We start from the raw sequence: 22,665 nt of genomic DNA, 5'->3' as shown, positions 1-22,665 counted from the left end.
TAGCTCCTCCGCTTAACGCTCTTCTGATCATGCCTGTGTCTAGAGAAATTCATCACTGTTTGTCCCTGTTTAGCCTTTTAAACTCGGAAGAGGATAGAATGGTTTCCTTATCACTTCCCATTTTAAGAGGAATGCCTGATAAATTCAGTTCTTCATCTTCACTTTTTAGGATCTGATGGTGAGTCAAGGTCTGCAGTGTCTCAAGAATTCTGTTTCCTCCACCACCAACCTCTACACACAGGCCCTCCTAGCTTATACGTTCTCTCTGGCTGGGGAGATGGACATCAGAAACATTCTTCTCGACAAGTTAGATCAACAGGCTGTCATCTCAGGTATGTCGGCCGTGGTAGGAGTTTTTGAAATTATGAAAACAGGCTGAAAATGTGTGCAAAATTTCCCTAGTCTCCATAGTCCCATCTATATTCAATTCTAGGATTCCTTTTAGTAAAAGTTAAGTCTTAAAGATCATTGTTGAGAGTTTCACAGGAAAGCCCCTGAAAGTCCTCAAAAGCATGTTACACTTTTCACATGAAAAGAAATAGATGGCAGAAGAAGTGTTGGCGTTGGAGAATCATCCTTTTGCAGGCATTTAACAATTCTTTAGTGTAAAAAATCACTGAGGTTGACAGGGTGAGACTTAAATGTAGAGACTTCTCCAGGTCCTTTTCAAACTTTTGGAAGTATTTAGAATAATATCCGACATTCTAACAGATCTTATACATAAAACAGTAATGCATTTTATTTACCCTAGCCATTTATTTAAAATCATACTTCCAGGCAGCAATTTAATCTCAGCTTTTATTTTTATGAATTTCACTGCCAAGCCGCCCTCTCTTGGGGGCTCTGGGTAGTTCTTCGGCCTGTGTATACTACAACTCAAGCCATGGAATGGGTGTCTCAGACGTGGGGAGACTTATACCTGCTCCAGTGAATATTGGCTTCATGTGATTATCTCTCTTCCATTGCCTCGCATTGCAGGCTCACATGTTGTCTTTCATGTTCTTCCAGTGAGGTTGCTTCCTGTGGGCAATGTATTTATTATCTCTAAACTTATATTTAAGTAGACGTCTTAGCTTCCACTCTTCTCGTTTCCACTTGCTGCTCTTTGTCTTCAAGCTCTCTGCCGTCTTGGCTGTCCTAGAGTTTGGATTTGGTCTCCTGTTCTATTTGTGCACCCTCATGAGCATTTCTTCTGTGGTTTCAGAGTTCTGATGCATGTTTTGCCATTTTCATTCTTAAAATGTTAAACCTTTGATTAAGTAAAATAAATGTCGAAAGTTAATAAAATTCTGTGAGCCAAAAAAAAAAAAATTGCCCCTAAACACATAAGATTCTTATAAGAAGTTTCTACTTACCTATCTCCATTAGCATTAGAATTTATAAATTAACAAGGGTGGTTAGGAGGTCATTGCTGGAGGCATTTATTGATGCTCCCAGCTTTACCCTGCGGAATTACATGTGGGTGTGCACACACACACAGAGGCATACTTGCATATACATTGTGGCCAATAAATCAGAAGATTTGAGAAGAACATTTTTCCGACTCATCATTAATTTTTGTTTGGTACCTTTTCTGATTTAAGGTATAGAATTTACAAAATGAATATGGGAGAGTCATTTCCTTCCAAGACCTTCCTAATTATGTTTTTTCTTCTCCATAGGAGAGTCCATTCACTGGAGCCAGAAACCTACTTGGTCGTCGAATGCCAGCCCTTGGTCTGAGCGTGAGGCTGTAGATGTGGAGCTGACGGCCTATGTGTTGTTGGCCTGGCTTAGCAAAGCCAGCCTGACTCAAAAGGAGATAGCCAAGGCCACCGGCATGGTGGCTTGGTTGGTCAAGCAGCGAAATGCATATGGGGGCTTCTCTTCCACTCAGGTGAATAGCCTGCTCTCCTACTCCTGCTTGTCAGGTAGGGTTAGATCCTGCGTGGAGAGAGAGGAAAAACTCGCCCTTGCCCTCTAGGTCCAGGGACTAATAGTTCTGTAGAAATGGAGAACAAGCACTTGAACAATATGTAGAAAGATTCATAAAATTGGACCATGTGAACACATAAACAGTACTGTATACATTTAAGAGTCTTCCTTTGTAGAGAACGAAACACCACGCGATCCTTGTTTTACATGTGAAGAGGACATCTATAATTGTGGCTAAATTTACATAGTCACAAGTTAGAAAGCCAACTATGGGGTCTGTAAGCATAAAGGCAAGATTTTATGGGCATACCTCCTTCTACTAATTTCAGGTATTGGAAAGCTGATAAGATATAGTCTCTACTCTAAAAAGTTTACAATCTAGCAGGAAACACGAGGAAAACTTGTACACATTTACAAAGCAGAGTCTGGTTATAGAACGAAGATGCAAAAGGTGCAAAATACTAAATTACAAAAGGGAGAGAGAGCCCACGGTCAGCTTGAGGGATTAGAAGAATCTTCCCGGGGGAATGGCGTCTGCGGTAGATCTAAAAGCACATGTAAAGTTTCGGGATGCAGCTACTGAAAGGAAGAGGGAATGGTATGAATGGAGACACTGTAGAACGGCTGTTGGGAAAACTGGCTTAGCTGAGGCATAATGAGGCTTAGTTGAAAAGGTAGGGTTGCTTCATATTACGAAGAGCCTTGTATATCAGACTCAGGTTGTGCCGAATTCTGAGAAACTATTCATTTTTTTAGGCTTTGTTTCATTTCTTTGAGTTGGGGTAAGGAGAAATTGAATTAGCGGAGTGGCTGCAGGGGGAAAAAAAAATGGAGTTGTAAGAGAAATTCAAATATCATCATAAAAACCATCTTAGATGTTCACAAAAACAGTAGCCATTCATTCATTTGTTCTGTAAATAGTATTAAATACCTACTCTTCCCAAGTCATGATGATACAGAAGAAAAGCAAGAAAATGTATTTTTTGTCGTCATAGAGATTATAGCCTGACTTGTTGAAATTATGGCCAGTTTCACTGAGGAGTGTGATCTGTAAATTAGACCTGGAAAAATGAACAGATTTTAACAGATGGAGTGTCTGACAAAGATGCCAAGAGTACTAAACTTGAATATGGTAATGACTTAATTGGGATTTTAAAAAACTAGGGGAGTCAGGGTAGAGCTCAGTGGTGGAGTGTGTACTTAGCATGTGCTAAGTACTGGGTTCAATCCCCAGAACCTCCATAAAAAATTAAAAAACAAATTATATGGTACTATTCTTTCTTCTTTCAGGGAGATTCTTGGTCAAAGATCAGAGAAGACTTCCTTCTTGCTGAGCCCTCCCTAAATAATTAAATAATTTTAGAAAGCAGTGGATAAAATGTTTAGAACTTTCAGCAACAGATATACGTCAGAGTTGTTTTTCAATAAAATCCTTATCTATTATAAGAAGTCACGTATCAGTCACTTTGGTTTTCAGCCAATGGTGAGGTCCCATTCCTTGAACTGTTTCCACATGTCCAAGCAATAAAACCCTCCTTGGCTCTAGTTCACAGAGGGCAGGCAAAAAAGTCGTTTGTAGATGGCCAAGCTGCACAGATATAACATGTTCACAGCTCCCTCTGGGTTGGTGGCCTGTCTTACTATTTGTATGTGATAGTGTGGTGTCCAAATAAAGCTTTTTATTTGAGATAGGAAGAGGTGGGGTTTCTTTATTCTGTAGTAGATATTTTATAAAGTTTCAAGCATATAGAAATTCTTATTTCTATTCTTGTCACAAAGAGTGATGTGTGACAATTTTCTTTCATTTTATTCTTTTTTTCCTTCCCCCAGTTGTAATTTGTATAAATCAAGTTTTCAGGATAGAAAGGCTCAAACTTTTTACATGATGCCATGCTGTCTTAGAGACAGTTTGTCTGTCTTATTCCCAGATGAAGAAAAGATTGTCACATGGTATGATGGCGAAGAAGCCTTGTCCTTCAAGGAAGGATTTTCTAAGGATTCCCAATAATCTGTGCTTAGCAGATCATTACACAATTAAATAACTTTGGAGAACATGCAATGTTTAGGGTCATCAAGTTACTGCCATTTCCTTCCCAAATAAGGAAACTGCAGAATATATACTGAACAGTGATCCACTCACTTATAACAGTAGCCCATTCTGAAGCTGGGTTTTGTTGCTGAATATGAATATTTGAGATTAGCCTAATGACCTGTGGATGTTCAATAACAACTTGATGGCGATTTTCTATATAGGCAAGACATGAGTTCTCTGTCAGCTTCCCCAGCGTTGGTGCACGTGGTTCCTAGATACTCAGAAGAGGTATCATCCAAGCCAGTGAACAACCACCAGACGTGTAGGCTGCCGGCTTGTTTGAGGTTAATTCCAGTGGCTCGCAAATTGGTAAGCCCATGCCTGATTGTTTTCCTCAGGATACTGTTGTCGCTCTCCAAGCTCTTGCCAAATATGCCACGACTGCCTATGTGCCGTCTGAGGGAGTCAACCTGGCAGTAAAATCGGCTCAGAATTTCCAGCACACTTTCATCGTGCAGGCTGCCAACCGGCTGGTGCTTCAGCAGGAGACTCTGCCCAGTATTCCTGGTGTGTACACCATGGAGGCCTCAGGCCGCGGCTGTGTCTATGTGCAGGTAAGCAGGGATCCAGGAGATCGCGTGTGCATTGGGAAGGAGGGTCCGAGGGCATCTCTGCCTCCAATGGAACCTTCTCTCTATCTACCTTATTTGTGAGGAAAGTAGTTTGAATTGTACAGTCTTTAAAATTTTTCTCAAATCTGATTTGGTTCTTTGTTTCTTCCTACTAGTTGGTGCTGAGATACAATATTCTCCCTCCTAAAAGTGTGCAGGCCTTTAGTCTTAGTGTGGAAATGGGGAAAGCTCGGTGTGAGCAGCGTACTTCACCTCGACGCTTGACTCTCACTGTCCATACCAGGTGAGGAAACCGGAGGTGGGGGAGTGGCACCTAGGTCCTAGAGGCTGAGCTGGACTCTGTGTGTGTGTGTGTGTGTGTGTGTGTGTGTGTGTGTGTGTGTGTGTGTGTGTGTGTGTGTGTGTGTGTGTGTGTGTGTGTGTGTTGGGGACACAGAGTGTGCTGAGAGGGAAGATAATGGGCTCATACAGGATTGCTTCTTTCTGCCCTCAGTTACGTGGGGAGTCGCAGCTCTTCCAATATGGCCATTGTGGAAGTAAAGATGCTTTCCGGGTTCAGTCCCATGGAGGGCACCAAACAGTTAGTAAGTCACTTTTGTTTTCTTCATTTGACTAGCTCTAAGGGGGCCTAACATTAACACTAAAAAGCTGGTGAAGTGAGCATCATGGTTTCTTTATTTTTTTCATTTCTTATTTTATTTTTACAATTTATTTTTTTTTTGGTTGAGGAAGTAATAAGGTTTATTTATTTATTTGTTTAGCTAAGGGGGGTACTGGGGATTGAACCCAGGACCTCATGCATGCTGAGCACACGCTCTACCACTGAGCTGTACTCTCCCACTGTGAGCATCATGGTTTATATGTACGACTCATGGCTGTGTTATCTAAATGGGCTACAAAGTTGCGTCAGATACATGACATGGAAACTGTTACTGTTTTGGTTCCTTCTTCTTACCTTTTCCACAGTATTTATTGTTTCCTTGATCATGGCAGAGCTTTGGAAGACAACCTTAGGATATAGAGAAGGCTTTGGCTTTAAGTCTCCTTTTTCTTCTTTCTTAATCAGCTTCTCCAGCAACCACTGGTGAAGAAGGTTGAATCTGGAACTGACACACTTAACATCTACTTGGAAGAGGTAGGTATCAGGAACGGAACCACAGAGCTTGACTGCTTATGTATCTTTGCAACTTCCCTTCTCATCTGCATATTCTAGTGTCACATACAGAGGGTGAGGAACCTGGGGGAGTGAGTCCACAGCCACGAGATGAACTCTGCCTCCATGTTGGTGTACCATAAATTACCCTTGTGTGTCTCCAGGGCAGCACTGTCAAAGAGATACAAAATGGGAGCTCTCTATGTCATTTAAACATTTCTAGTAATCACATTACAAAAATTAAAGAGAAACAGATAAAATTAATTTTAATTATATATTTTATTCAACCTTATATACCCCCAATTTTAAAAAATTTCACCATGTAATTAATATACAAAGGGTTGATGAGGTATCTACATTCCTTTTTTCCCCTTACTACATCTTTGAAATCTAGTACGTGTTTTACACTGATGGCACATCTCAATTCTGAACGGCCACATTTCAAATGCTCTGTGGTCCCATGCGGTACTACAGCTCCAGAGAATAACAGAGTGGTTAATAGCAGACTCTGGTGCCATCTGGGGAGCTTGGGCTGACATCCTGGTTCTTCTCTCTTGGGGACCCGGGGGGTTGTTCCTTTCAGTGAACCCTGTACAGTTTCTTTTGAGACAACTCTGTTTAGTCCATCAGGAACAACTCTGGAACTGTGATGTAGTTATTTAAACGTTTTGCAAAGTTTATGGTGCTTTCATAACCACCCTCCTTCTACGTAAGGAGACTGAGGCTGAAGTGACAGAGAAAGTGCTTGTCAAGTCATCCCGCTTATCAGTGGCTGAGCTGAGAGTAGAACCAGGGGATTCTAATTCCCACGACGCCATTCCTGAGACTGCAGTGGCTGGCTCATCAGGGAATGTATCCAGCCAGTGGGTGTCAGTTTCGGACTTGAGTCCTCAAGTCTGACAGTCTAAAAGCCAATTACATCTGTGATTATTTCCTTTTTCCTGTGTATCTTCTCTCCTTTTTTCTTGATCAACTTCATTGGAGAATGATCTTATTCACATTTAACAAAAGTAACTTATAGTTTTATTCCTCTTCTCTGTTGTTTTTTGTTATTTGCTTGTTTGGTTTTGGTGCTCTGGTTCATTAATTTCTTCCTTTATTATTTCTTTCTTCTTTATTTTGGGCTAAATGGAGGGGGAAGGGATATTTTCTATTATTTTTTTTCCAACTTCTTAAGTTGAATGCTGAGTTTGTTTTTAGTCTTTCTTATTTTCTGATAAATTTAAACTATAAATTTCCCTCTAAGTACATCCTATCTTTGTCCCACAATTTTCAACAAGCCTTGTTTTTACTACCATTTAGTTCTGTATCTTAATTTTTTTTGGAAATGCATGGGATTTTTTTAAAGCCATCCTTTTGTTACTGATTTCTAAATTTATTGCTTTATGGACTGAGACCATGATAGTGAGCCTCTGAAATGCATTGAAGTTTCTTTCGTGAATATTTGGTCTTTTTGGGAGATGTTCATCGTGTGCTCCAAAACAACTCCTTTCCTTCTCCTGGGTATGAATCTGACCTAGATCTAAACGCCCAGCATCATTCTTTCTGCTGTTCATGCCTTTGTTATCTCTGCTTATTTTTCTGCTTGATCTATCAGTTTTTGAAAAAGTTCTATTAAAATTTCTAATTACAGTTGTTGACTTGTTCTTTATCCATTTATCTATGCAATTCTGTCAGTTGTTTCTTGATATATTTTTCTACTACATACTTAGGCCTTTTTATGTTTATGAACATGTCTTCTTCAATTTTCCTTTTATTAGTATCTACTGTCCTTCTTTTACACTAATTGTATATACGTGTGTTTTATGTATATATATTTCTTTGGTTTCTACACACACACACACACACACCCCATTTTTGTTTTGTTTTGCTTTTTGCATTAGATTCTATTTGGTCAGATATTAAGGCTGCTCTCGCAGCTTTCTTTCGGTTTATATTAGTCATTTACTTTAAATCTTTATGGTGACTCAATGATCGACAAGAACAGTGGTTCTAAAGATTTTTTTCTCAGGACCCTTCTATACTCTTAAGTGACCTCAAGGAGCTTGTGGTGATGTGAGTTACATCTATTGACATTTTTGTCTTATCAAAAATGAAAAGTGAGAAAAATATTAATTTATTTACTTAAAAACAACAATAATAAAATCACTATATTTCAATATAACATTTTATGAAAAATGTATTTCCCAAAAGAACAAAAAAATGGTGAGAATAGCAGATTGTTTTCCATTTTTTTTTGCTTTTACGTCTAGCTTAATCTAAGAGAGTGAAAGTCTCCCGTCTGCTTCTGCATTCAATCCGTTGCAGTATCACACATCAAGTTGCCCCCTTACACTTGTACAACAAAAGAGAATGAGAGTGAAAAAAAGCAAATAATGTCTTAGTTTCATTCAAAAATAATTCTTATCTCACAGACTGCCGGATACAGTCTTGGGGCTCCCTCAGAGTTCCTGGACCATTCTTTTAGAAGCACTATACCTAAAGAAACGCCTTTGGAAATCTTTTCCAATTAAGCATTTATAGCTTCACATCTAAATGTATAACATGGATCTTATTTTCTTGTTGTATTGGATTAATGTATACAATTGTCTTAAATTCTCCATGTACCTATCCACTTTTGTAACAAACATGGATTGAGCAGCTAGTAGATGCCAGACATTCTTCGGTGTGATGGAGATACAGAGCGTTATTTTTCACTTCTGTTCTAATGTGATGTTTGTCTGCCTTCCCCACAGCTCCGGAAGGAGACTCAGACCTATACCTTCACCGTCAGCCAAGGCGTGTTGGTCACCAACCTCAAACCAGCAACCGTCAGAGTCTATGACTACTACCTCCCAGGTGAGGGCTGAAACCTCCCTGCGTCTCCCAGCGTATTTCTGCCTCCTTCATGATAACGCTCTTCATTTTAACGAATACTCCTTTCCAAGCCAAGTACCCATAATTTTATTATCTGTTCTCCTAAAACATTTTAATTAAATTATATGCTGCTTACAAAAGTCTTCTTCACTAGACATATTTTATATAATGTGGTCCGTAGACTGAAAAATAATGTTCTCTAAGGACTATTCTTTTTTAAAAAAATTGAACTGTAGTTGATTTACAATGTTTCAGGTGTACAGCAAAGTGATTCAGTTTTATATATACATAAGCATATATATATTCTTTTTCAGATTCAGGTTAAGGGCTAACTATTCTTAATATTCTTGCTGTGATTATTAATTTACCACCAGCATGCAGATATTAGTGATTGGAACCTTGCTGTAATCCTGAACATGCTCATAATCTGTAGAAATCCTTAGAAGAGGGTTAAAGCAGCAGGTTTTATGAAGTACTTCTCTCTTTCTGTGCGTATGAGGCCTGCAATATAATAATTTATGTCATTTCATTTTATAGATGAACAGGCCACAGTTCAGTATTCCGATCCCTGTGAGTGAGGTAAGCCCTGAAGAGGGCAGGCTGGGCTTCTGGGGTGGGGTGGCAGTACTCAGAAGTTAGGGAGAGCTTCTTCTGAGTTACTGTTATGATGTTAGCATCTTTTGGAAGCTTATTTTTGATAAAGTAGACTTTCCTTTTTTGTCCCAAACTTTTTTTTTCATTGAGGTATAGTTGTTGTACAATATATCCTAAACTGTTGAAGAGCGAATAATCATCTCCACAGCTTATGTCAGAAAAAGTTAATAGTGGCTTTCATATGAGGGGTTCTATGTGATTTTTTAAAATAGTGTCTTTTTTCTGGCCGAAAATTTTCCTAATTATTACATTATATATCTTTTTTATATAAAAATACTAAGACAAAGGTAAAGATTACTTGACCCTACTTCCTTGAGATAACACTACTCATAGTAACCTCATCATGTGTTTTGTTAGTTTTTTCCTGGACAGGAAAAAGCTCCTCTGTAGTTGTGAAGACTTTCTGAATGTCATGATGTCTTCTGTCTTTGTTTCTTCCCCCAGGATAGAAGTTGGAAAGAGACTAAATTCATCCTCTACAACATTACTGGACAGCATTCTTCTGCCTCTTAAAGCAGCACTCAATGTGAATTCTCTTGTTAAAAAACAAAATACAGCCGAGTAAATGTGAAGCTGTGACTGGCTCTGTGAGGGGACTGATGATGGGCGGCGTCCCACCCAGTGCCTGGAAGGTGCTCCGAGCGGTTGCACAAAATGCAAGGTTTGTGTAAGAAGAAGGCGAGGGAGTAAAAGAAAAGAAGGGATTATTTTTAGGCCAGGACATTTTCCTTTCTGGGGTGTTGGGTGGGGAATGGCAAGGGTTTTACCACATAAGTTTCCTCCTTTTTCTCTGGGGCATGGAAAGGGCCCTCAAGGCAGATGACCTCCTTGTGCCGACCAGAAAATTCCAGACTGGTTGATTAAGGTTGAAGTTGCAGTTACGTTCAGGTATTAAGTCTAGGTTTGGTAGCGTGGGCTTTAGCACAAGTGATGCCATTTTGGGCCTGTGGTTTTTCTCTTTAACACTCTCATTGACCAGTGAGTGGGTAACAGGCCTGAACTCAGCTAGTTTCCACTACTTCACAGATGCATAGGTGCCAGGACAAAGGGCTGGGAGAGACGGGCTGGCAATAATCGCACAAAGGAAGGATTACCTGGGAAATCTCCTTGGGGTAGGATCATTGGTTTAGCCATTTAAGGGACTCTCCAGAGAGAAGGTGGTGACAGAAGGTGTTCCAGGGAAGATAAAAATGTCTTCCTGGAGGTTAAATCTAAGGGAAAATGTAATTTAGGGCCTTGGGAATAGACTAAAAAGATATTTCCTTTTCTTCTAGAAGAAAATCTGTGCACTTGACTCCATATTTCTGAGGATTACAAAGGTTCTGTATAAAGATGATAATTATTCTTTAACAAAAACTCATATTTTGGCTTCTTCCTTAAACCTTTTGACCCAGACTTTGCAAAGAATTAAGTATTCAGGGAGGTGTCCAAGTAGAGAACCCTAATTGAGGGACTCTGTTTAGCCAGTCCGTCACTGCAGGGCAAACAGGGATTGATAACAAGAAAAGTGGCTGGCCGGGATTCCCTGCCTCCACCTGACTCCCCCAGCCTTTGCCTGCTCCACTGGGTAAGCTCTTTCTTGGAGCAATGTTTTTGTTTTGGAAACAGGTTCAGAGGAGGCAGTGGGGTGGGGGTAGGGGAGATACGTGATATTTAAACAGAGAAGTTTCTCTAGGTCATTGCACCCTTTTACCCTGGGTGTCTGCACTCTGGTTTTGCTCCTCTAGACTGGAAATTCTAACCAAAAGAGTCAGGGAAAAGTAAGTCCACACTGTAGAGACATTTCCCTGAACCTAAGGCCATGCTTGCATAAACTGTTTGTTCCTTGCCTCCTCAACCCTAGACTCTGCCCTGCTCCTCCTAGGAGCGTCCGAGTGAGGGAAGATGGGGCACATACCCAAAGGAGGCCACCCGCAGCCTGCCTTACACTTTGGTATGGGGGGGGTGCGGGGGGTCGGGGATGGGGGGTAGGGGGTTGGGGAGAGAACAGAGAACTCTAAAGAAAAGAGGGCCGGTGGCCAGTGGGGAGGGTGTAGCTCAGTGGCAGAGCGCATAGCTCAGTGGTAGAGTGTATACTTAGTATGCAGGTGGTCCTGGATTCAACCCCTAGTACCACCATTAAATAAATAAATAATAATAATAAAAAAAAGAAAAGATGGCAGTCATGAATGTTCCTCCTATTCAGTGAACACCCCACCACCACCACCACCACACACACACACACACACACACACAAATACACACACACATTTGGGTCTGTAGCTCCTACCAGAAACTTCCTCTTTTCTGCAATGGAGGGAGGTGGTGATCCTCAAGACTTAAGAAGTTATATCTGGGCCAAAAATGTTTCAAATGATAATAAAAACTATTCCTGTATCTTCGGGGTTGAAAGACTATCTAATGATTTAAGATTATCCACTACACTGAATAAAGGGATGTTAATGAGAAAATTTACATTGTTCTACTAACTGAAATGTAAACATCTGTTATATTTGAGAAGCAAGGTGATTTTAAGGATTAAGCGGCACTCGGCATTAAAGTGGAACGTAGTATTGTAGTACTTATGGTAAGTACTCATTACGTACATTTATTATATACCAGGTACTTCACCAGGCCTGGGGACACAGAGATAAGTAAAATGAGGTTTCTGAACTCAAGGAGCTCACAGACTAGTGGAGGGAGAAAACAAGCAAATTAACAGTCACACTACAGTGCACCCAAAACTAATGGTAGAAGGAAGAACACAAAGCTATGGGAGTGCACCTTCCCAGCCAGAGGTGATGGGGTGCTCAGGAAAAGCTTCCCCAAGTTGGTGCCTGAGCTGGATGAGCAACAACCAGAAAAAGAGGAAGCAAGTTTGGGCAAAGTGAGCTACACGTAAAGAGGTGGAAGAAAGCGTGGTATTTCACTGTGTAGTTCAGTGTACTCATGGATGGTGTGTGTGTGAGTGTGTGTGTGTGTGTGTGTGTGTGTGTGTAAGCGGAGAGTGGTTCGATCAAGAATTGCTTTTTAGAAAGAGCATTCCAGCACCAGAGTGAGGAATGGAGTAGAGGAAGGTAAAGCTGAAGTCCTGGAAACGACTGAGACGCTGCAGCAGTCCAGGAGAGAGCCGGTGAGCTGGCGGTGGGGAGGGAGAGGCGGGGAGTACTGAGGTCACTCACGGAGGAGGCAGCCCCAGGACGACACAGGGATAGCAAAGACAGAGTGCCCCCAGCTGCCCCAAAAAAACAGTGCTAAGATTTATGTCAGAGAATGTTTTGCCTGTGTTTTCTTCTAAGAGGTTTATAACGTCTTGTCTTTAGTTAAAGTCTTTAAGACATTATGAGTATCACTGCTGCCTCCAGCCAGAGAGAGTTCTGTCCTTAGAGTTCCTGTGATTAGACTGAGACCGCCCAGGTGGTCCAGAACAGTCCATTTAAAGGTGTTGAACCTTGACCACATCTGCAAAATCGCTTTTGCTATTAAAGTATCATCTTCACTAGGAATTAAGGCATGAACATCTTTGGGGGTCATTATACCTACGAGATGAGATCAAATAGGTACATTTTCAACACAGTATAATTGGCCCTGACATGGGTAAGTATAGCATTCTGTGGGACACACAGCACATCTCATGTTGAAGAGGAGTTGAGAAAAACTTCCTTGTACTAATTATCTATTGCTGCATAATAAATTACCCCCAAAACATAGCGACTAAAACTATGTATATATATATATAATTTCACAAGTTTCCTGTGGATCAGGAATTCAGGAGCAATTCAGCTGATGATTCTGGCTCAAGCTCTCTCATGAGGTTACCATCAAGATATCCGCTGGGACAGTCATATGAAGGCTTGGCTAGGGTTGGACTATCCTCTTAGAGTTGACTCAGATAACTATTAGTAAGAGTTCCTTATGGCGGGAGGCCTCAGTTTTTCACTATCAGGGCCTCTCCATCAGGCTGTCTGAGTGTCTTCCAGCATGGCCGGAAGCCATAATGTCTATTATTTCTGGATCTCAGAGGTCATACATCATCCCTTTTGCCTTATTCTACTCATTAGAAATGAGTCACTAAAATAGCTGACATTCAAGAGGAAGGGAATTGAGGACCACTTTTTAAAAGGAGCACTCAAGAATATTTGGACATGTTTTAAACTATCTCACCATCTATCTGGTCCCCAGGGATAGTGTATCTATTAATCATCTCCATATCTCCCTGTAGGTTAGTCTCCACCAGATCCCATTCTGCCTGGCTGTTCTTCGTGGCAAGTGTGCTCAGCTTGTTTCGGATGCTCCTGACAGCTTTGGGAACCTGTACTTCTTACTGCTATCAGAGGGTCTAGTTGTGGTACAGCGTCTCCTATCTTCAACCCATGCCTGCAGAGTACAGTCACCACTTAGCTTCTCTGTGGTCCTGCTGCCTCACTCAACAAAGCAGCCCTTGCTGCTATAGTGCCAGGTGCCCTCTGCATCCTCCCGGGGAACACCGTAGCACGACTGCTTCTCTGAGCTATCTGGTCCCTTCCTCAGCTGTCTACCATGGCACTCCTCTCATTTCCGCTTCTCTTAGTGTGGACATCACTGTCCCCAAGCTTCCTAAGAGCCATCCTGGTGGTATTTTGTGCCATCTCCCGGAATCCTTGCCTAGGTGTAAAACCCTGTATCCTGGGAAAGCGCTCTCATATTAATAGACTCTCCGTTATTCGACCTGTGTCCTAGGTGCCTGGATTCAGCGCCTCAGAATTTACCTCGTGCGCCCTCTCCTGGCTCCTGGTGGTATATATATATATATATATATATATATATATATATATATATATATATATATATATATACACACACACACACACACATACATCCTGCAGCTTCTGAGTATAGTCTTTTTCCATGTACTTTCTTACAAAGTAAAATCCTCTGCCTTATCTTTAAGCAAGGGACAAATGATAGCATTTAACAGGGAGGAATAGGCACTTTTTCAGGCCCTGAGGACTCAGGGAGATCTAGAAATTCAACAGTTTTGAGTACACCAATTATTATACCACCATCCCAATGTCTCAGCCCCAAAGCGTGCTTTGATTTTGGCATATCAGGCACAACAGCCAAGTTCTACCTTCTCTGGAGCTGTTTCTCTTATGACAAAGCCTTGAGCCCAATATTCAGATTTTCTTGCCCTCAGGCTGCAGAAGTTGAGAATTTTTATATCCTTCCAAGAGGCCCTCTGACTTCATACTTGGCATTTAATTGCTTATTCATCACTCTCAGCAGGTAATTCTCTCTCTATTGCTCCTCATCAAAGCCATCCAGTCCCCCTGTCCTCATGAGTACTGTTCTCCGTGTTCTCATCAGATCCCTGACACAGTGCCTAACCCCGGCCTTCCTTCCACTGATAGGCCGTTTCAGTTCAATTCTGGTGAACATTTCAACAACCACACTGCTAACAATCTCAGAAGCTATCCATGCTTAACCCGCCCACAGTGACGGGGTCCTTTTCAGCAGCTGGTCAGTTGATGATTCAGCTCCAAAAACACAGAAGGAAATACGCTTTCTTGGACCAATTCTGACATCACTGTTTCAGATCGGATTTTCCAGGAAGCAGACTCTGAGATATAGATTTGTGTGTAGGAAATTTATTTGGGAACGTTCTAAAGATCAACACCTGTGCTTGATGAAGGGCGAAGCTGGGCTGTAGCTCAGTTGCAACAAATCTCATGAGGAGCCCAGGAGCTGAGATGGTGTGCAGAGTGTTCTTGAACTAAGGCAGGAAGACAGAGTCTTTATCCCTCACACTGGCCAGTTATTGATTATGGGCTGACCCCGGGAAGTGGGGGGAACAACAGCTGAAGGCAGTAGTCAGAGAGGCCACAACGTCAGCGATGAACACTTCCAGCAGCTGGCAGAATAAGAGCTTCTGTCCTGAAAGGGCAGAAACGTAGGCGGTGTGCCACACAGTCCACTAACCCTGTGTTCATTGCAGCGTTTTTTAAAATAGTCAAGATATGGAAGCAACCTCACTGTCCATCGATAGATGGCTGGATAAAGAAGATGTGGAAGACACAAGTGATGTAGGAGCAGAGGAATTCCTGGGGAAGATTTACTGACCAGAATAGAAAACACACTTTGAAGGCTACCCCTCGCAGGAGTGAAAGCTCTCCAGGCAGAAGATATGGAAAAGTTTTCCAACAGCAGGGTAAACAGCACATATCAGAATTATCAGAGAGTATAGCAAAGTTAGGGAACTGCAGGTAGTCTGGGGTTCCTGGGAAAGGAAGTGTGAGGCTGGAAAGCAAGGTTGGAGCTGGAGAAGCAGGAAGGGAACAGATCAGGGAAGACTCCTGGGCCACAGAAAGAAGTAGAAGTTTATCCCTGGGGTTCCCGAAAGGATTTTAAGTGAGGGAATGACATAGTCAGATTAGGATTTTAAAGACAGATTTCTGGTAGCACATCACCTGAAGCAGCTAGACACTCAGAAGGGTTAGTTGAACGCACGCGGACAGCCATGTGTATAGAGAATATACAATATGCAATAATATACTCAGTGGTGGAGGAATGGTTTGAGATGGGGAGCAGGAACAGAGTTTTTTTCACTAGTTGGGATGATAAGGTACAAATTTGAATCTTGGCTACAGGAACAGGGAAGAAAAGTTCTCTGTACTCTGAATTTGCCTCGTGTGTGTTGTTTATTAAGGGAGGGCTCTTTCCTGATACTGCTTCCCTTTCTCAATCCCGTTCCCACTAAATCCTTGATAAAGAGTGAGATTTAAGGGAGGAGAAGGGAAAGCCTTCCTCCATTACCATTGTTAAGAGAAGAAATGGTGGTGACTCCTGGGTTCTGAATTCCTTTCCCTTCCTCTGTCGATGAAATGTTGACATTCCCTTTCCTTTTCTCTTTTCAGTTCTCCAGTGAATCCTATCTTTTTCTTCAGCTACAGACTTGAGCCTTTGTATCCCACATCTCCACCAGCAGACCTCACAAGCCCTCAAACTCAGTATGTTAAACCGAACACACGATGATTTTCCATCCTTCAATATCTTTGCCGGAATAAATAGAACCACCCACACAGTTGATCAGAATATGCCACCCCCAAATATGCCAATTTGGTGTTAAGGATGGCAATTGAGAAACTGCAGATTCAGAAGGAACTCTTTGCCCTCTCCCTCTGCCCAAAAGCAAGGCATGAACTTCCCTTTTTGAAGGTGCCTCCCTTCGCCATTCCCATATGAGAACAACCTGTAACACAGGAGGTAGAAAGTGTCATGGACTTGTATCTGCATAAGCAAACCTTCTAAAATAACCCTCATCTCCTATTCCTTTTGCCCATATATTTACCTTCCCACAACTGACAACCCTGGAAACCCAAACCCCTTCTCCTTTGTTTTGTCACTTCTCCACAATTAGGCTTGACTGCTTCTTTGGGTTTTCACTTTTTTTCCTGTGAAGCAACGATGTGCACATGAAACAAACCCTTTCTCTTGTTAATCTGTCTTTTGCCAGTTTAATTTGCAGGTTCCAGTCACTGAATGTAAGAGAGTAGAGGAAAAGTTTTTCCTCTCTTAACAGTCTACAGTCTACAATCCTGACAGTTTCCCAGACTCTTCCCTGGCTCTCTTGTCTTACATCCAATCAGTCACTGACAGCAGTGAGCTGTATCTGAGCCCCGTGCTCCTGGAAAACAGGCCGGTTAAGGAATCCCCCATCTTTTTGTTTTCCAAGCCCCTTACCTTTTGTGTCAGGACGCTGCTCTTGCATATTCCTTCAAAGACTCATCGCTGCCCTTCCTTATGCCTCCACTAAGATTCACTCATGACTGTCTAAGATTTCCCTCCTCTGTAAAACCTCAGGTCTCCTTCCTTTTCCATGAAATGTTTTTCATTAATGAACACATTCTGTTGCAATAGCTCTAACAGCTTCTTTGCTCAGATTTATGGTTGTCAAAAAAAAAAATCTGAAAATTAGAAATAGAAGGAAGATGTTAGGTGTTCTTTCATTCTAGTGCTGGGTTTGTACCTTTGACTGGTTTCCTACTGACTGAGCTACTTTACAATTCTGAAGAGGCAGAGATTAACTCACACCTGCAAATAGTTCCTGTCCTGTAGTGGAAAAGATAATCCTTGAGGTTATAGCTCATGATCCAATAGGATGTTAGCCAATTTTGTATCTGATTCAGCAATCTTCTCTCACATTCCTTTATTAAATTGCTTCGAAACAGCTGGCTTCTCAAATGCACTTGGAACGGATTTTAACATCTCACTGGTTCTTTCATTAATTCGCAAGTTATATACAATCTTTGACACGTGTTAATTTTATCTTTGCATGAGACTTATGATTCTACCTTTTTGAAAATTATACTTAATAGCGTTTCTACAGAACTGAAAAGCTGCCACTCAAAATGATTCCCGAGCATTTACTCATTGACTAGCCCAAGCACACGATACAATAAATTCTCCAGTTGTTAGCAAACAAAGGTGCAATGAAGTTGGCAGTTGGCTGGACTTCGGGCAGTAGAAAAGATCTAAGATTACCTTCTGTTTTTTGAAATACTGTTTCATTTATGTGTTCTTTTTTTTTTTTTTTATTGCTGCTGTAACAATCTGCAACAAGCTTAGTGGTTTGAAACAACACAAACTGATTATCTTACAGTTCTGCAGATCAGAAGTCTGACAGGCACCTCACTGGGTGAAAACCAAGGTGTTATCAGAGGCTTTCCTGGATGCTCCAGCAGAGAAATGTTCAAAGCCATGTCTCACATCACATCACTCAGTCTCTTCTGCCTCCCACTTACACTTGAAAGGACTCTTGTGACTACACTGGGCTCGTGCAGATAATCTAGGGTAATCTATGTTCAGGTTAGATGATTACCAACTGTCAACCAATAAAATAATACAGGAGGCTGCAAACAGGAAAAGAGATTATTTGGAGGTCTGAAGAATTGCAATTCAGGGGACACAGATTAGGGTAACCCCAAAGGAATGTTCCAAGGAAGAGAAAGAGTCAGGGGCTTAGGGCAACAAAGAGCCGTAAGATTGTGAAAAGCTACCTGGTGAGAATTGTGACTGAATCTGACGTGAGGCAGAAAATAACTGTCCTTAAGGAATCGCGAGCTGTTTTAGGGTCGGGCTCCACTAAGTAGACAGACTGTCGTACGTGGACAGAATGTCACAAGGTATTTCAGGTTGTGAGCCTTACAAGTATTTTGGGCTTCTGGTAGGGATTGTGGATGACTTTATCAGGTCAAAAGGTCAGATTCCATCCAGGCTGAGATGTGCTTAAGTCACACTTTTTTAATGGCCCCCCGGCTCCATTATAGAGAGCTCTCTTAGCAAGATTAGCTCCATTTTGATTTTCCTTTCACACAAACTTAGTTCCATTTGCAACTTTAATTCCCGCTTGCCACGGCATAGCACAGTCATGGGCTTCAGGAATGAGGACATCTTTAGGGCCATTAGCTGCTTATCATAGTTTATAAGCTAACAAGGGAGAAAACAGAGGATTTAGGGAAATAGCACATACATCCCTCTTCTTTATTTTTTGCTGCTACGTCTCCCCAGTATCTAGTGGACTGATAGCCAGAGTTATGTCCCTTGTTCACAAAGGCAGAGTGGGACTTGCACTGCAGGTATTTACGATGGCAAATGCCAAGCATCTTTGTTTAAACATTTGTGGGTGTGCTAAGCATTTTAAAGAGATCTCTTGCACTACTTTATTTTCACACTTAAAGATGTGATGTAGTTGAGCTTTGGAGTCAGACAGACCTGAAATTTAAATTCTGACCTTATTACTTACTACTCCCATGAACTTTGAGCAATCCATCGGACTTCCTAGCTTTAATTCCCTCATCTGTAAATTAAGGATTAACAGTAGTTACCAGAAAAGGTTATGGAGAGGGCAGAAGCAGCTCCATCTTTGGCCTAGAAATTTATTTCAGCAAAATTTGTTTAGTTTAATTTTGATGTGACGTGGAGCCTCCATAAAGAAATGAAGGCTCAGAGAAACAGACTCATGTGTGTTTCGGCTAGGTCTGATGAAGAGCGGACAGTCATGGAGGGATAACGGCAGCTAAGGAGTATGTGGTAACTGTAGTAATTGGGGGGAACTTAGCAGGGCCTGTTTGTTAGGACTCTTTTTTGAGTCCTTTTGTCTTTGGAGATAAGGATGGTCCTTCCCTCTCAGGGCATGTCTCACATGAGGATTTTATGACCTGTTTTAGGGAAGAAGGATGAGGGAAGGAGGAGGTCAGAGTGACTTTCCTGCTTTGGCCATTTTTCTCAAATTCCTTCAGCTTAAGATACTCAGTATGCGAAGATGCTGTATTTTGGGGTAATGTGTCCTGAACACCATGATGGGTATTAGTGGTGATGAGTGAGAGGTGTTCTTATACCTTTTAATTCTACATTTTTCAGTTGAGAGAAGGACAAGCATCTAGGAAATTAATTCAGTTAACTAATATTTATTGGATATCTTCCATTTGCCAGGGATTATGAAATGCCCCTCTTCTACATTCATCTTTTAGCTTCAATTTTCTCCACTTAAAATTGAGGAGCTTGAATAGTTTTAAAGATTTTGATTTTTTTTTTTCTGCTTTAAAAATCTGAGTCTATAAATCTTCTTAATCTTCATTTCATCTTCTCCCACTTAGACCTTGAAGTGGCATACAGAGTTGTGGTGTGAAGGGGGCGGGATGTGTGTGGTGGTTCACGTCCCTAATTGGTGGTGGTTAGAGTAAAGGTTATGATTTCTTTTTTCTCCTACTTCCTCCTATCCACATCTGCATAAGAATGTGATCACACATGCTTACTTACTTGGTTATTGGTAAATACATCCCAATGACACTAACACCGCTCTTCCTTCACAATTCGTTGCACTTTGCTGGGTTTAGAAGAGAAGCACGAAGAATGTTTATTCAATGTTCAGTTAATGTGCAAAATTATATTAGGATACTTTCTGTTCTATTTGCTTTAGTTGCTGCCAAACAGTTGATTTCCTTCCAATCCTGATCTTTCCTTATTTAGATACGTTTGAGAGGAAGGGCTTCAATTTCTACACACCAGATAGAATGCATTTCCTTTTCACCTATTTAGGCTAATGGCTTTCAGTGTTATGCAGAGTAAAGAAATTATTTAGCCTCTATTCAGAAGGCTATTTGGTTTGAAAAAGAAAAGGCTAATTCCAGCAGAATCATTGAATGAAAATGAGAAAGTTTAGCAAAAATTCAAAACAGAAAAAAAAAAAGTCAGCGGAGGATTTTCTAGGGCTCACAAATTGTTTTGCTCGGTTAAGGCTGAGATAAGCTTTTCAGTACCAACCAGTTCCCCAGCTAATTTAGTAGTCTGACAAAGGTTTTCTTATGGGTGGAGGTTTTCCTAATACACTTCGCTGCTGATACATTTCTTTTTCAAACTGAATTTTTCTTTGGAAAATTGATTAGACTTTGATTCTGGAAATTTGGTCTGTCTTGGAGAGAAATGAACTTAAAAAGAATTACTGTGAAATAGTACAAGCCTTTAACATATGAAAATTAAACTAATGGCCCATAATCAATAAGGCATGCTCTGTGATTACAGTATTCATCAGACATTCAACAAAAACACACATCGTCACTACCTTATCCCCTAATATCATCTAAATGTACAACTTGTAGTAGATGTAGGAGTTCATGACCCAGGAAATACAAAAGAACCTTTAGAGATGAAATTATGTACAGTGGTAGTGATTTTATTCCATTTCTAATGGGGCTAAAGGGGCCATGTACCCTCTAGGTATGAAAACTCCATAGACTGTTGGAAAAATGAGTGCATACACTCTACACCTGGATTCCTTATCCTTGGGATACAGTTTAGGCTTTCTTTAAATATTTCACAGTGGTAATTCTCTCATGGAAACAAGAATAATGTTTCTTGACTTGAATGTCATATAATCCTGAAAATTGTCTATAGATAGAACTTTTTCATTGGTGCCAGGAAATTCAGCTGAGGCTCAGTATATCCATTCTCAGCCTCCCCAGAAAGCTTTAAACTTCGGTGACATGCCAAAAATCTAGGTTTGAACTAAATGACTAAGGCTTACCTAGTTTTTTTACCACGAGTTCTCTCTGCCAGAATCTTTTCAATTCATCCTCTGCCAAAGCCTGTCATCCATCCTGGCAACAAACCCTCTCACTTCCCCACACCTCACGTCTTTGCTCTTCCAGTCCTTTGGCTGCCCTCCTGTTTCTTCCCTCGCATACTTGTCTGACTGGTTCCTAGAAGCCTGGCTGAGATTTTTCTCTGACATAAATCTGGCTACCACAAATTAAGGGCCGGGAATCCCAACACACCTCTCTCAATGCAAATCTAAACGAATCTAATTGATAAACAAAGAGAATACTTCTATTTTCTTTCCAAAAATAAATCATGCATGGGCTCCTTTAAGGAGAAAATGAACAGTTCCTTGACAGAGAAAATGACCCACTAGAACAGAGGTCAGGAAAAGACATAAAAATAGTTACTGAACTATGATAACATCAGAAAAAGCATCCACCTTAGTTATTTATCCACAAGGCAGTCCCCCGCCCAATCTGTAAAGGTTAATGAGGGCAGTTGTCTTTGTTCTGTGCACTGATGTAATCCAAGCCTCCAAAACAGGGGCTGCACACAGTAGGTGTTCTAGAAATACTTGCTGAATATTCAAAAGATTAAGAGAATTAAAAACTGGTATAAAATGACAAAGGCCACAGCTTCATCAAATGCTCAGCATCCCCAAACGCAGCCCTATTGTTCTCCTTTCTTCATACCCCTGCCTTCTCCCTTGTTTTTGTCGTCTCTTTTACACACACATTAAAATCTTAGAACACACATGCACATCAAACCCCCGAAGTAGCAGGCTTAAATGTGTTATTCAAAGCAAGTTCTACTAAACTGCTGCTTTTAAAGGAATGTCCACTCCTAATGGGTTCACTGTTTCTGTGCAGCTTTCCCGCCTTCTCCGAGTTGAGGGGAAAGATTAAACAATCAACATTCTCTCTCCTTTTCCTCAATCTTTTTCTTTCTCTCTCTCTCTCCCCTTTCCTCAGCTTTATTTCCTTTCCCCGTCTGTCGTTTCTCTAGGGTCGTTGCTTGGCTTTCTCCTGCTCAGCCTGTTGGTACCTTTGATCCTTTCTTTCCATCCCTTATTCCCAGAAGCTGCAGAAAATACCTTCTTTTTCCCCCCTTTTCACGTCACTTCCCTCCCTTCTCCCATCTCCCTCTCCTGCTCTGTGAGAGGCGAGTCCCCCACTAGAGGCCAGCACTTTCTCCGTTCCGTCCCTCCCACCAGCAAGCAGAAGTCGGAGAGAAAGAAGGGGAAAAAAGAAGAGAAAGAGAGCGAGAGAGGGAAAAAAAACCCCGGGGCCTAGAGCGCGGAGGCCCGGCAGCGGCGTCGTCATGGCAACGGGCGCCGGCAGGAAACGAGGGACGCGCGGGAGGGAGGAGGG

The 22,665-nt window shown here is 41.4% G+C and overlaps 1 protein-coding gene and 1 long non-coding RNA gene across 3 annotated transcripts in view; one reads left to right on the top strand and one right to left on the bottom strand.

Moving 5' to 3' along the window:
- A2ML1 (alpha-2-macroglobulin like 1) overlaps positions 1 to 9,813 on the top strand; it is a 33,056-nt gene extending 23,243 nt beyond the window's left edge. The window contains exons 28-36 of the mRNA XM_031670698.2: positions 170 to 332; positions 1,662 to 1,876; positions 4,345 to 4,560; positions 4,734 to 4,861; positions 5,072 to 5,162; positions 5,645 to 5,713; positions 8,467 to 8,569; positions 9,125 to 9,166; positions 9,686 to 9,813. Coding sequence (XP_031526558.2) covers positions 170 to 332; positions 1,662 to 1,876; positions 4,345 to 4,560; positions 4,734 to 4,861; positions 5,072 to 5,162; positions 5,645 to 5,713; positions 8,467 to 8,569; positions 9,125 to 9,165 — 1,026 coding nt within the window. The 3' untranslated portion in view covers position 9,166; positions 9,686 to 9,813. The remainder of the gene's footprint in view (positions 1 to 169; positions 333 to 1,661; positions 1,877 to 4,344; positions 4,561 to 4,733; positions 4,862 to 5,071; positions 5,163 to 5,644; positions 5,714 to 8,466; positions 8,570 to 9,124; positions 9,167 to 9,685) is intronic.
- Positions 1 to 22,665, bottom strand: part of LOC140691274 (uncharacterized) — a 31,567-nt gene that overhangs the window by 8,050 nt on the left and 852 nt on the right. The gene's annotated exons all lie outside the window — the stretch shown is intronic.

The sequence above is a fragment of the Vicugna pacos genome, chromosome 34 (assembly GCF_048564905.1).
Source record: "Vicugna pacos chromosome 34, VicPac4, whole genome shotgun sequence".
NCBI lineage: Eukaryota > Metazoa > Chordata > Mammalia > Artiodactyla > Camelidae > Vicugna > Vicugna pacos.
The sequence above is the reverse complement of the archived record's forward strand: the minus strand, read 5'-3'. Positions and strand labels throughout refer to the sequence as shown.